The 14,838-nt window shown below is 35.0% G+C and overlaps 1 protein-coding gene across 4 annotated transcripts in view; it reads right to left on the bottom strand.

The window, feature by feature from the left end:
- Positions 1 to 14,838, bottom strand: part of TLK1 (tousled like kinase 1) — an 88,819-nt gene that overhangs the window by 20,459 nt on the left and 53,522 nt on the right. For all 4 annotated transcript variants that reach the window (XM_059475459.1, XM_059475457.1, XM_059475458.1 and 1 more), the window contains exons 4-11: positions 13,757 to 13,832; positions 11,199 to 11,245; positions 10,728 to 10,814; positions 9,520 to 9,609; positions 8,589 to 8,681; positions 7,250 to 7,360; positions 5,409 to 5,545; positions 3,921 to 4,109 (exon numbers count right to left, since the gene is read on the bottom strand). In XM_059475459.1, coding sequence (XP_059331442.1) covers positions 3,921 to 4,109; positions 5,409 to 5,545; positions 7,250 to 7,360; positions 8,589 to 8,681; positions 9,520 to 9,609; positions 10,728 to 10,814; positions 11,199 to 11,245; positions 13,757 to 13,832 — 830 coding nt within the window. The remainder of the gene's footprint in view (positions 1 to 3,920; positions 4,110 to 5,408; positions 5,546 to 7,249; positions 7,361 to 8,588; positions 8,682 to 9,519; positions 9,610 to 10,727; positions 10,815 to 11,198; positions 11,246 to 13,756; positions 13,833 to 14,838) is intronic.

Here is a 14,838-nt window from a genome sequence, read left to right as displayed (position 1 = left end):
AAATGTTGTATTTTAATAACTTTAATTTGGCTGCTGTCTGCAGCTAAATAAACTCTGAAACACATGCAATAAATTCCAGAAATTCCCCAAAAGGCACTGGACATACTCTGTGTATGTAGCATAATTCTCCTGTGACATAAAGGGCCATGATGTGCCTCTCTCACTTGTTGATGGAAGAAAGTAGATAGCTTTCCTGGCTTGAAAGACTTGATTACCACCAATTAATTTTTTTTTTAATTAGAAAGAATAGGCTTTTCAGAGGCTTATGTTTTCACCACCAAATTTCAAAGGTTTTGACACAATATACATGCATTGACATCACGAGTCTTCTTTTCCCTTCTTCCTCACAAGTGCAGATAAAAACTTTCTACAATCACAATTCTTTTACTAGTGGGTACAGACAAGACAAAATCCCAAACTAGCCATGTGTTTCTTGGTTCTCACCATGATCAAGCCTGGTATGTTTACAAGCATCTTTCTTCCCACCTCTGCCTGGATACACAGGCACAGCAGAATGCAGCCATGCTCCCAAACAGCCATATACACATCCAATCCAAGTTTTGTGGCTACAATTTCTGAAGCTCTTCCCTTTGGGTCCAAGCTTATTTTCACTGCAGTTCCCCAAATTTCTACAAGGATGAATAAACTTCAACCAAGTCAAAACCTTTCATGACGTCTTTTCACCCATTGTTTCCATGTCTGCCTTAGAAACAGACTGCCTCAGGAAAGGAGCTGTCTTTACTTGTCCAGTAAAGCCCAGACACATTGTTGGCACTTCAGCCTGAAAAAGTTCCTGAAAATATTTTCATGTGTTCCATACAGAACAGAATGCTCCTGCTATGATGCATTTGCTCAGCCACAGTCACAAACCCTGCCAGCTCCCTCTGCTCCCCTCATCCAAACTGCACGCAGGGACAAGGATGCATACAGGCTGCCATGGAGGAACTGGGGAGCACTGGAACAGGTGACAGGGAAGTGAATACAACTGAAATGGCTGAAGCTGCAGAAGAAGGATTCCACCATCTAAATCAAATAAAACATTGCTCTTTTTTCAGAAGAAACAGCTCTTGTGAAAAAAGAGCTGTTTCCAAAAGGTGGGGACTTGCATTGTACTCTTACAGAATCCTCTCTCATGTCTCCAAAGAACTTGAAGACAGGTTTCAAAGAGAATTTTTTCCAGGGCTAAAAAGGCAACCTCTACTTCAAGTATTTTTTTCTTTAAATATATTTAAATTTATTCCTTTCACATAAGACTAATAGAATTACTTTGCTCAGTAGAAAACAGAACTCTCAAAACTGAAACTACTTTTAGTTCTGGCTTAGGCCACAAAAGGGGAAGAATGATGGAAAACCAGGACAGTGTTTAGACTCATGTGCTCCATGTTACTTGAAGCACCAAGCCACCATTCACTCACAAGACACTGGCAAACTGGCCACTTTTATAACAGTAACTTCAGAGCAAAAAGTCTGCTTTTACATTCCTATCAGAGACCACAGTAAATTCAGCTAAATTCAAACAATGTCCTTATTAGGAATGCCTCAGGCAGCATCTTCAATCTGTTTCAAAATAGTTGACACCTGTTTGCAGAAAAGCTTCAATACTCCTGATTGTTACAAAGCTGTAGATCATTTTGTCTCATCAATACCAGTAGCTGGAGATATTTTTTAAAGCAAACAATGCAGTGGTGAAGACACCTGTTGGTAACAAACCCTAGCAAGTCATTTGTATGTTTTAAATAAAACTGCTCGATCACTTGTATGCATGTTGTATTAATTCACTACAGGTTTAGTTCATTAATCTCAAGCAGCTCTGCATTTTCTCATGCCTCATAAAAGCAGAGCCTTTCCATTTGACTACACTAATTAAGATCATTACTGTCAAAGTAATGCAGAAACAGTGATAAGCAATGTAATAGGAGAGAATCACATAGAGCACATGACAAATTTACTCTAAAATGGAAGTGCATAATTCATGTCCTACCAAGATACACAAAACAATTAATTCTGTACTGAGAAGCAGAAAGGAGTCAACACATAATACTACAATACAAAGTTATAACAAATCCTAAATACAAAAAACCCTTTTCAAGTAAAGGCCTAAGAGCATCATGTGGCTAAATGACTCTATGATCTCAGGATGAACTAGAGATCTCCTCAAAGATCTGAAACAAAATTTATAAGCTTATGATATAGGCAAGTAATCTCATATCTAGACTATCTAATGATCAAACTATGATACTTAAATGCAAAACAGTTTTGATTCAATTACTGCTTACATTTTAGCTAGCATTAGATGCAAAAGGACAATTTTGATTGTTCTCCTGACAATTCAATAACAGGCAAGCATTTTCATGTGTCATTTAACACATAACTGGTTAAGCCAGATGAAATGAAAATTTGCAATCTTTAGTAAATTGGAAATTATTTAACACCATGTAACACCAGAAAATATTCTGAAGTTTATTACCAGGACTTCATCTTGCCCTAATTAAAAATTAGAACATGTTGTCTGTATTTTTCCCCAATTTATATTTCATCATCTCTCAAAGGAGCACTAAGATTATGGGAGTATAACCTACCAAAAGTTAGCAAATAAAATTTCTGTAAATTTTCAGGTATTTTCCATTACTTAAATGTTACTTTTAATAACAGGCGGGATTACATTCAAACACACAGCAATATATTTTTAATACAACAGCAATATTTACTGTACCATTCTGAAGTATTAATTATGATCTAAGAAGAACACAGGCACTAAGTATTACTAAAAAGTCACAATTAGCAATGACTCTTCAGCTCTCTACCAAAACAGGAGTAATGCTAACCAAAATTTGCTTACATTGCCAGCCTTGCTACTGTATTTTCACGGTATTTTTGTCACAGTAAAACAGCTTCACAATGTGAATTTTAAGAATGATGCATTATGCAAAACACATGCAGTTGTCTTCAAAGGGATGGTCCAAATGTATTTATTTAGCAGATCTAACCAGAGCAATTTATATACCCCCCATCCCTGCAGGTATAAATTACTGCCTCCACATGTGAGAGGTGGCAAGTGACTATGCTCAATACAGGTAGCTTACTTCTGCAGAGTAACACAGATTAATTTGCTACTCTTTTAAAGCCTAGTTATTTACTTTTTATTTAAAAATAAACTAGGAACAGTTATACTATCAGCTGCAGCATATTGGCTTAAAGGGCAGTAACTAATATCTTGAAGCAGCAATTTCATAAAACATTCAAATGAAATGTCAAGAACACATCTTTGTGTGCCTTGAATTATACCCTTTCTGTCTGCAGGAAAAAGGTGTCCCCAGAAAAAAAGAGAGTTCTTTAAGGACTTTCCATTTTTATGTTTCAATGACAAAAAATGACAACACGTCAATACGTGAAATGGGATCAGTAACTTCTGACAGTTGGTCTTGGGATGTAGCATTCAGAAGGAGAGAAAAAATATTTCTATTTGTTTTAAAACATGTCTTCACATACTAAAGGCTGAAAAAAAATTTTTTTTGTCAACTAGATACTGATATATGGAAAAAAATAATCTCCAACTAAAAGAGAAGCTCTTAAACCAACGTGGATACAGAAAAGTTCAATTGGTATCAGTGACATTAGAAGACTAAGAAGACAGGATAAGGAGACTTCTAGTTCAGGATAACATAAGGAACATTTCCTATCCCCACAATGGGCCCTTCTCTGGTGACTTTACCAAAAATAAATTGTACAACTTCATAGACAGTGCAATTGTACAACAACTTCATAGACAGTGGTGCAAATTTCCCTAGCATCAGCAAGTCCTTAGTGAGAATATAGCTGCTGAATATACCGAGTGCCTTTTTATGCTGTTATTTGAATAGAACACACACAGACAATATCTCAGAATTTATGTAAAAGACTGATTGAAATGTTAAACTTACAGCTGTGGTAAATTGGGTCTAACAAAGGGATCGTTTTCTGCCCCATTCACAGCTTTATTTTTCCTCTGCTTGGGTTCAGAATTGGCAGATGGTGCCTGAGAATTATTTGTAGTTGGAGGCTTTCGCTTGGCCAGGAGCTTTCTCTGCCTTTCAATGTCTTCCCTTTGTTGATTCACCCACTCTTGCTGCCTGTAAACCCCAAAAAGAGCTTTATTAAAGTTTCATCAATTAGCATTTTTTCAAGAACTATCTTTTTAACTGATAAGGCATTTAGAAACTTAAAAAAACTTACTGAACGTGTGAAAATGTTCCCTAGGAGAATGAACACCAGTGTTCTTCATGAAGTGGAAAAATTTTGCTAAAGTTATGGCACAATTTACTTTTTAAATATATGGTGGTTTCAAGGAGATTGTTTGGTTTTTGTTGTTGTTTTGGGGTTTTGTGGGGGTTTTGGTTTTGTTTTTTTTGTTTTGTTTTTGAAAGTGCTATGGATGATTTCTGCACTAGAAAAAGGAAAAAAAAAACCATCTTAGCTGGTGGATATCTTATTTTATACAATCAAAACCACTCCCTGACAGCATCAATACAGAGCACCTGATTTTTATAGGCCAAATACTGAATTTGATCTGGTCATTCCCAAATAAACCATCAGTTCGGTTGTATGGTAAACGATTACAGCTTTTATGCCAAATACATCTATAGACTGATTTTAAGACTGTTTAGAAAAGCAGTGTCCCAGGCTATCCCATAATGCTAGGACTAAACACTGTCCTTCAAAAACAAAACTCTTGGTGAATTACTTAAAATATATGTATTCTTCTATCTATAAATCTGTCTGTACTTCCAATGAATCAGACTAATTACCAAAGAACTCCTTTGGAAGCACTGCATAATTATTTTACCACCATCTCTGAGAGTCTTGCAGAGCCCTTTTCCTTGGCCCCATCTCTGCTGGAATACCTGCTATGGCAGCTCTTTTCCAGGTGGTTGCTCTCCCCCATCCACTTGCACTAAATCCCATCTGAGGCTGCCAGACTTGTCACTGCTCCTTCACAGCACTAAGGAGCTGTACGCCACAGAAAGGTGCTGCCATGAGGATGTGCAGGTAGCACCTATGTGACCAGTGAGAACTTCACAGACCTCATTTGTCCCAATGACCACCAGGCATACTTGGTTAGCTTCCTGAAAAATCACTAATTTACCTTTATAATTCTATCAGCTGAGTTGAATAACTATGTGCTGCTTATTTACAACATTCATGCTATTGTAAAGATAGTTAAAGTGGAACCAAACTGATTTTCAGAGACACACAACCTTAGCATTCCCTCACTGATTAATGGAGTTCTATATTTTACTCTCAGTCTTCAAAAGGCAAAGCAAAATACAACATATGAAAAGCTGCTTCAATCCTAGAATATTAGTAATAAAAAAGTCCACTAGAGAGAAGTAACAATTAGTGAGAACTTTAAGAACATAGCATTGACTAACTTCACAAGATTTTGAAAAGCAAAGCCGTCTGTCCACTGTTCAGTAAACGAAGCACCATGACGAACTGTTGTAAAATGCCCCAGGCGTAATCTGTCTTGCATGCTCTTCTCTCTGCTTGCCAGCTTCTCCTGTGTGCTCTAAGAAAACAACAAAAAAAATTTCATATTTAGTAACACTAAAGTGTTCAAAAAGTCAATAAAACACTCAGGGTTTTTTTCTCCTCCAACAGCCTTTTAAGGCAAGGATAAGAGAAGTGTTAATAAAAATATGTTGTAGTATTTACCCCATTTATTCTAATTTCTACAGAACTCAAGCTGCAGTTGCCAGAACCAGTACTAGAGGACAATTTGTGCACCAAAATCCCCCCTGAGTTTGGCTCTGTTTCCCTATAAATTTTGCTGCTCCTCCTCATTAAAAAAGCACTTTATTTAGAGTATCAGCATCATAGAGGATATAATTAAGATTCTACCTGTATATGTCTACTACAACAAATAACTGACTCAAATATGATAAAGAAAGCACTTCCTATACTTGGCCTGGAAATTCCTTGCCAGAGCATCTACAATAGTACTGGTACCAAGTGACCTGGGGCAGGGACCTCTGTGTGGCACTGCACTGTGGGCAGCCTTGACTGCACTCAGATATCCACCTGCAGAAGTAAAGCAGATTCCCTTCTCAGAACCAGCACTGCCACCACAAGCACCCTTGGGATGTGACAACCAACTGAGTCTGCCTGCTCTCCCACAAAGAAAAAGCACTGTGAACACCTAATGCAAGGAAACCTCTTTGATTGCTACAAATGCTTGCTTCATAACAAATGTCTATGGCCCAAAATCATACACACAAAAAGTGAGAGGTTGTCAGAATTAAGGCTGTTCTTACAAACAGACTTCTAGACTGAAGAAGGGCTTTTCACAGGAAACATCCCTTGTGGGATTCTCAGTCAGAAGGTATGCACTTACTATCATGCCAAACAGATGGGATGCATCTTTCCCCTGCATTCCCCTCATGCTGGAACTTAAAAAGATCTGTAATAATTTATTTATGACATGCTAGTGAGAAAACTCCTGAATCCTCCAATGGCTCGCTTTGTGCCATTGTGTATGACAGCAGGATCCAGCAGCCAGCACTAGGGAAGGCACTGGGGCTGTTTGTCTTAAACTTTTTTGTACCTTAATTTCTAATAACATTGATTTCCTATTAACTTTTAAGGATTTTTTTAAAATAGGCTATTTTAAAGACGAGGGAGAGAAACAAGGTATCCTTGTTGCCTAATAAATTGCTACTAGTTTAAATATAATTGGGGTGAAATTTTTAAAAAGTGACTCTTTCATTAATGGTAGTATGAAGGCAGTCATCTTAATTTCCTTTTTTCCATTACTTCTGAGCTGACACAGCATTTTATCATTCTACATCAAAAATTACCATAGCCACTTAAGTGTCTCACAGAGAGATATTATCCATCTCCTCTTCACAACAGATTATGTTCAAAAATTCTTTTATCCAGTGTAATCTTAAAATTTTTCCAGAAAATATGCCATATATTAAATTCATAACTTTAATGATTTGCTATTTTGCTTAACTTACGATGGGTAAATCCTTACTTACGATGGGTAAATCCTTAAATTAAAAAGGTACATTTTTCACAATGTGAAAAAGGTAAAATGTTTTATTTAGCTTATTCAGGTTTATAAAAATATTGCCAGATAGAGACCATGGATACAAAGTTTCAATCAAGTGACAAATATGAAAAAGTTGAAGTGAAAATGAAGGAATCATAATGGAGTTTTACAGCAGTTTCCAAGCTTTTATAATGAAGATTTTAAGAGCAATAAACTTACCTTTTCAATCAGAAGCTTCTTGCTCATTGAAATACATTTGTTTAACCTTTCTTTGTATTTTTCAAGTAGTTTTTGTTGTTCATCTATTTGTCTTCTAAGATCACAATTAGCCTAATAAATATATACAAAATATGAAGAGATATATTGAAACACTGTTTTTAAATCAGCTGTCACATAAAATAAATATATCTAATTTCACATGACTAAAGTAAGGATGTTTATGCATGCTTATACATGCATAAACACATCTATTTATCGTAATAAAGAATTCATTTCACAGATATATCCCTATCTATAGAAGGATGCCTTGATTCTTTTTTTTTTTCCTTTACATTGTCCTGCATTCTGTATTATAGAGCATTCAGCATAATGAGAATATACAAAAACTCTGTACCAATCTCATGTTCAGCTCTCCACTGAGGGCTGAGAAATTCAAACCGGAAAATTTTAGCATCACATCTTTAGATATGATTCTCAAGTCATGTGAATCCTAACGTCTCCAATTTAAAAGAAAGCAAAAATTTCACAATTATAAAAGTTTTAATTATCTGAGTAGGAAGCTTAACAAATTCCCTGTGTTCCAACTATATTTAACTTATTACCTTAAAAATCCCACAACAATATTATTTTGATTTTAAAAAAAGTTAAAAATAAAGTTGTCTACTCCATACTGTTGAACATGTGTTAAAACAATCTACATATACAATTTCATAGTACATCATTACATGGGTTAATATTTTTATGTATTGTACATATGTATGTACACATACAAACACTAAACACACTACAAATTGTGAAATACAGGTTTGTTTCATATTTCATATTTCTGTATATCCCCTCTCCAGTGTTTCCTTCAAGAGCATAAACATTAGGATTCTTTTTCTGAAAACAAGTCTTAGAGTATAGTACAGTTTTCTTACTGAAAGTAGTTATTCATTGCCTGTATTTTATTTCTGTCACAATCACCTCCATTCTGAAAATGCCAACAGTTTTTCCACAGATAATGCCTATTCATAATTAGAACCAAAAAAAAACCAAAACCACCCGTTAGGTGAATTATAATTTGAATTTAAGGAATTAATCAACTGCCTGCATATGGCATCGGCTTTCTTTGCACCTTCAGAAGCCCATAAACATATTTAATCATTAACAAGTTGTAGCACAGAAGCAAAAAAAAACTTATACATTATATTATATAGACTTCTTAGATCTAAGAAAAAAATTACAAAAATTAAAAACTTTTTATACCTTTTAAGTAATTCTTTAAAAATCTAAAAGATTATCCTCATATTCAGTCTGCTGTTCTGAATAAATACCTTTACCCATGTCCAACACTTACCCTGAGTAAGTCATCTATACGACCTTCTTTCTTTTCCAAGTCTTGATTTTTATTACTTTCTAGTGCAGCTAATTTCAGCATTGTGAGATCAGTCTAGAAAGAACATTTTGAAATATTTATCCTTTCTTTTTACAGCTACAGCATTATTCTTTTTATGCTCGTTAGGCAGAGAAATAAATGACTTTAAAACATTCAACAAGACCAGAAAAATCTTATTTTCAGGTGTTTGGAAGTGTCATTAAAGGTTCTTATTCAAAATCACTTTCCCTCTTCATGAGGACAACTGTGAACAGCTGGGACAAACCATTAACAGTATTAAAAGATTTCATCAACAACTGAGAAGTTACTGCTCATAAAAAAGCATAAAAACCAGGGAAAGAATGTAAACATCCACTAATTAATTTCTCTGTATCAGTCAACAGTTAAGCAACCTTTTTCTGACTAATGTGAAAGAACAGATCACATCAGAAATGGCAGAGAGAATGAAACAGTTGATTTCAGCTTTTAAAAGTCATGTCAGAATTGCGTTGATCGTTTTGACTGCCATCTCATCCATCTCATTTTTCTTCTTCAATGTCGGATTTTAAATGCAGTATGACAATGGCAGCTGTCAATTCAAATACTGCCTGAAAAAGCAGCTTCTACTTCTAAAATCACACAACAACTAAAATCTTGAGCAAAACCTACCAATGCCATGGTCATCTATGTAATCATGAAGTGCCATGCTGTGAGCTGAGCAAGTGCAGAATACAAAATTCACCAGAGATATTTAAATTATGAGCTGCTGAACATAACTGAAAAATGCTTTGGCAATTTTAAAAAGCAAAGCTTTTCAAAGTCTTTAGGAGTTTATAAGAAGTTAAAAGACAAAGAAATAAACATAACTACTTTTTTTTTTCTGCAATGTAAAGTGATCTACCCAAAAAGTTACCTGAGTAATTTTAATAGATAACTGCTTTGGTTGTGTGAGAGGGTGGTCCCCGAAAGCTAATGAAGTAGGAGAAGGACTATTCTGTCGAACCTGAAAAGCATGAAAGCAAAGAATTTTATATATAGCTGTAGTATTTAATTATGAGCATAGCCTTAGTACCACTCTTGATAGGAACATCTCAAAGAAACAGAGAAATAAGGTATTTTTCTACACAAGCTACTACTTGGAGCACTGCATTGAGAGCTGTCAGTATGGCGTTACATACCACTTGCAGCTCAGGAAGGATGCAATACATTCTCTGAGAAAGCTAAGATTGTCACTTTTGGAAAACAGACTGAAAGATTTAAGACAATGCAAGACTGACATAAGGTAATGTTAGTCTTACAAAGACTTATTTTTCTGTTCTTAGTTTTCACAACTCTAGAATAACGTGAGTTATTTTTGGAATGTTTAGTTCTCATGGGAGAACCTGAGAGGGGAAGCAAGTGCAAATCAGAAAGCAAATCCTGTTAATGAACCTAGTTTGTGTGAATGAGACCTTTTTCAAGCTGAATTCCAAAATCTGTATTACACTCCATATTATTGGCAAGACCAAGAGGATGCCTGAAGTTGAAAGCACATGGAATAAAAGCTGAGGTCCACCTTCAGAGAAAACAAATCTTTTCTGTAACTGGCAAAATTTGTTTAGCCATTTAGCACGTTGGTATGCTGGGCACTGAAATTGTGCTTATGAGAAGGAAAAAAAGGAATTAGCACAAGCAAAGAGAATTTTAGAGGCAAAAGGTATCAATTATTGAAAAAAATGAGAATTTATTAAAACCTCAGCTTTTAAAGTCCCAAGCTAGGGGTCCAAGTTTCCTTATAAGTAACAAAAAAACTCCCCTTTTTTGTGTGAGGCCTATGAATAGACATCATTACAACATTTTAACATTTATTCAAGCTTTTACATAACTACCTTGTATTAAAAAGATGTTTAAGAAAAAATGACCCAGTGTTAATAGAAAATTTAGTTTTAATACTTAATTTTATTTCTTTTTTTCCTGGCGGAAGAATGAATTCTTTCCCAGGACTGATTCCTTTGAAAACTCCCCCCTTGAATACAGATTATTTTCAATGTGAAAACTCCCCTCTTGAATACAGATTATTTTCAATGTTGCTACTTTGAGGCTATAAACCTATGTGGTGCAGTTCTGAAGCTGCAGACTTACAGAAGAAGGAGCGGAATGTGAGTTCTGAGGAGAGCGGATTGCAGGAGGCACGCCTCGCACTGGGCTCGAGCCGTTCCCACCTTGGTACTGCAGAGCACACAGGCACCCCAATGAGTCAATCTTCTCAAAATACATTATACATCTACTGAAAGTACACACTACACTCTACAGCTCGTCTCTACACAGAATTTTAAATCAGATTCTATTACTTTTATCAGTGCAACCTTTAGCTGCTTAAAGAACAGTGTGAAAAATAATGGGTTTTGTATTTTAGTTCAGTTCGTCTCCATCAAGAGATGACTGCATCTCTACTTCAAAGATTAATACTGAGAAGCATACAGAAAGAAAAGAGAAGTAATCTCTCAAGAAGTCTGTCCATTATAACCAAAAATGCTGTAGCGTCCAAAAAAAGCTAAAAGGATATTTTAGAAGAAAATTTTAAAACCAAAGTAAAATTTACAAAATTCTTACCTCAAAATAGTCACTAATCTTGTGACCACGTCCCCCAATATTCTTTCCTGCAATAAATACAGCAGTACATTAGAATTGGTTAAATAAATTACTTGTGGAGGTGTCTTACATTTTTACATATAAAATAATTATAGTAAAATCTTATCACTTGTTAATTGGTTTTCTTTGATGTGGTAATATTTGATGTCCCTATATAGGTAATTAACGGATTCCCAAAACAAAGGGATTTGCATATTCCATTCATTGAGAAATCAGATATTAAGTCTCCCTCAATTCCTAAACCAGTTTAGAGTAGACTTTACAGAAACTCTAGACCTCTTAAAGATAACATGAAATTCATCTCTCATCCTACAGATCAAACCTTCTGTTCTAAGTCCCTCCCCTTTTCAAGGACTATTTCTAAGTATCAAATTGACCATATCTACTAACATTATGTACTCCAGGTGAGTTATCATGCCCACATATTCTGCCCAAGGATTTTCCTAGGTGCCAGTAACAGTGAGGGCATAGAGAATGACAAGTATTTCCAGTCCTCTTAACCTGATAATGACTTGGGTAAATCACAGTGTTAACTAGGGAAATAAAACACCAGAGATTGAGATTAGAATTTATCTTGAATGGATTGAGACTTCAGGAGAACTAACATGAATTGTATTTCTTCAACAGGAGGACTTGACCCACACCTGGCATTCCAGAGATTGCACCTATACCTTATCCAATGCACAAATGTTTTCCTCTGTTTGGCCCTAAGATGACCCAGAAATCTTAAGACTGGGCTTTTCTCCTGTAGAAGTCAGACAACCTGTCAGGAGACATCTTGGAAATGGACTATTGTTCAGAGCTTTTTATTTATAGAAAGGAATTTTTGCAATATATTAGGAGGTCATTACCCATAGATCTGTAAATTTGATTTCCACTTTTTAGCAAAGATTTTCAAACTTTTCTATTGTTTCAGCCCCGATGAATTCTCTCTAGTTCAATACACCTCTGTACTGATACTGCTGCATAATGCTGTGTCACTAAGTAGTAACATAAAAAACCAGAAACATTTGGCAATGCTTTTTATGTCAAGACTTCTAACAGAAAAATTTAGATAAAATAATTCCAAGACCTAGAATAGCACACAGCCAACTTCTCCAGTAGTTACTCAGCCAGTGTATGTATTGCTACTACTTCCCTCCAGAATTACTCCATAATTCTCCTAGTGATTTCTGGCCTCATGCTTAATTCTCATATCACTTTATCAAATTTGCTTTTATGCAAGTAAAAGAGACAGACTGCATTCCTCTTCAGTATAGAAAAATCTATTTGATGTCATGTTACAGAGCTCTACACTGAAGAAATATGTCAAATTATTTTGGCACAGCCAATTATGAATAGATTTACACTGATTTATACCACCTTCCAATTAGTTCAATGTTCTAAACAATTCTTTTCTTCAACATTTATGGATTAATTTACATATTAAAAAGTCAATATCCTGGGTATGTAATACACAAGAGATTGATTTCCTGTTTCTTTTTTCCAATACAATAGGAGGTTTTTGTTGTGCTTCAACTGTACTGTACCACTCCAAGAAGCTGCAGTTTCTTAGGGCAGCTCCTTGAGAATATTGCAGCGCAGACTACTCAGTTTTACTGCTGCTGACAGTAAAACAGTGATAAAATATTATTATCATGTTTTCTATATTAAAAATGCCAAAAAATTGCCATCATCTCTAATTTCAACACTCATTAGTAAGAGGAAGGATAGGCTACTAGAACAATGAAAATAGGAAAATTCATTCAGGTTCTTTGAACAAAGCAGGTGTCTACAAAGTAACACTTTGGAAGAAATTAATTTTAATCAAACAACATGATTATTCTACTAATAGCATGCTGCATCACTAAGGCTTCCAGATATGGAGCCCATCGCTTTAAATCTGAAGTGACATTTTCTAGCTCTGTTAGAATGAAAAATAAAGATGATGCAGATGTTATCAGAACTATTTCTGCTCCCCTTCTGATGAATTTTTGTCTTGAGGCTAAATTTTCACCAGTTCTCACCCAAAAGTCACACAAAAGAGAGGAATGACAAAAACCAAACTTTGCAAATATTAAAAATCAGTCTCATCATGATTTCCCCACCCCTTTAAACTACTACAATCATCCACAAAAAAGGAAGAATAAAATTAAGTTCTTATATATACCTGTAAAACAAGCACCAGATATTTTTGTAATCAGTAATCCTTTTTCCCCCTTATCTACTGAAAAGAAATTCAGACCACAAGGTATTTTGCATGAGAAGAGTTGCTGTAATTCTTATAAAGATTACAGAGTTGTATCATAGCTGTGAGTTACACATGCAGTAGTTCATGATTCTTTTGGGTAATAACCAGTCCCATTCATGTTTTACTTGCCCATCCCTTCCAGTGACAAATGGGAGGGTGACAAGAATACGTAACATCATCCAAAACATAACAGCCATCTTATGTAAGCGAAAATACAGAATTTTTAAGGCTTACAGTCAGAGCTGTATTACATGCAATCACTACCTAGTCAATTTACATTTTAATTTACCTTGGCTGCTTTCACTCTGAGTGTCTGCTTTTCTTTTTCTTCCTCTGGAAGGTTCTGACTGTTTCTTCTCTGGAGTCTACAAACAACAAAAAGAACATGATGCAACATAGGCTCGATTTATTTGTATTATTATGAAATAAATTTAAATCCTCATCCATAAAACATGATTTCACAATTCAGCAGGGATGCAATTTCAGATTGTAGTTAAACTAGATAATATGATCTTTGGTCAATCAGGTACAAGCTAGAAGAGGTATTTAAGAAAGTGAGAAGTAATTCTTAAATTATTTCCCAAAAGACAATTCCACATATTAATTTTGAAGCAATTACTCCTTTTCATTCATTCCAGGGTTTCTGAATACCCATTTTTGTTTCATTTACGTTTATATTTTAACAAGATCTCTGTATTTTAGTGTGGGCATTTTAAAGCTAAATACTTAAGTGAAATAATCTGATTCTTGATGGTGTTTCTACACACTGCTGTAGCATAAACACAAAGTTCCAGTACTTCAATAGGAAGCCAAAAATGTTACATTTTTTCTAAGTGTAAAAGATATTTCCAAACTAATAAAAAACTGTATAGATTTCTAGAATCTGCTGAAAATTAAAAAGAAAGAAAAAGAGGAAAAAGTAGAGAGCAAAAATTCCTCAAATTGTTATCATCTATCCACTTAGAAAGTGTCATCCTCCCCATATACTTTTATCTCAAGGAAAAGAAAGAAAAGTATCAATGGAAAGTGAAAAAATAGAAATCTGTTAATGTTTCTGGAATAAACTTTTCTATACAGTTGCCTTGAAATTACAATCACTATGTACAACACAGATAACAAGTAAGGGCTGTGATCAGAAGCATCTCTAAATTACATTTGCTCCTCTTTGATCTGAGGATTCAAACCAGTTAGTCTTCCCAATTTAAATAATAAAAGCTGCTCTCATTCAGCATATTGCAGCTCTCTGTGTGTGTATTCTTCATGGTGCCTCATACATAACTGGAGGAAGCACAGGAGACATTACATGATCTATTTTACCAGTACACCAAAGTTCCTTAATAGCTCAGACTAAATCTGAGATCAGTGACAAGA

Source organism: Ammospiza nelsoni, chromosome 7 (genome assembly GCF_027579445.1).
Source record: "Ammospiza nelsoni isolate bAmmNel1 chromosome 7, bAmmNel1.pri, whole genome shotgun sequence".
Taxonomy (NCBI): Eukaryota; Metazoa; Chordata; class Aves; order Passeriformes; family Passerellidae; genus Ammospiza; species Ammospiza nelsoni.
Note: the sequence above shows the minus strand (reverse complement) of the source record. Positions and strands in the feature narration are given on the sequence as shown.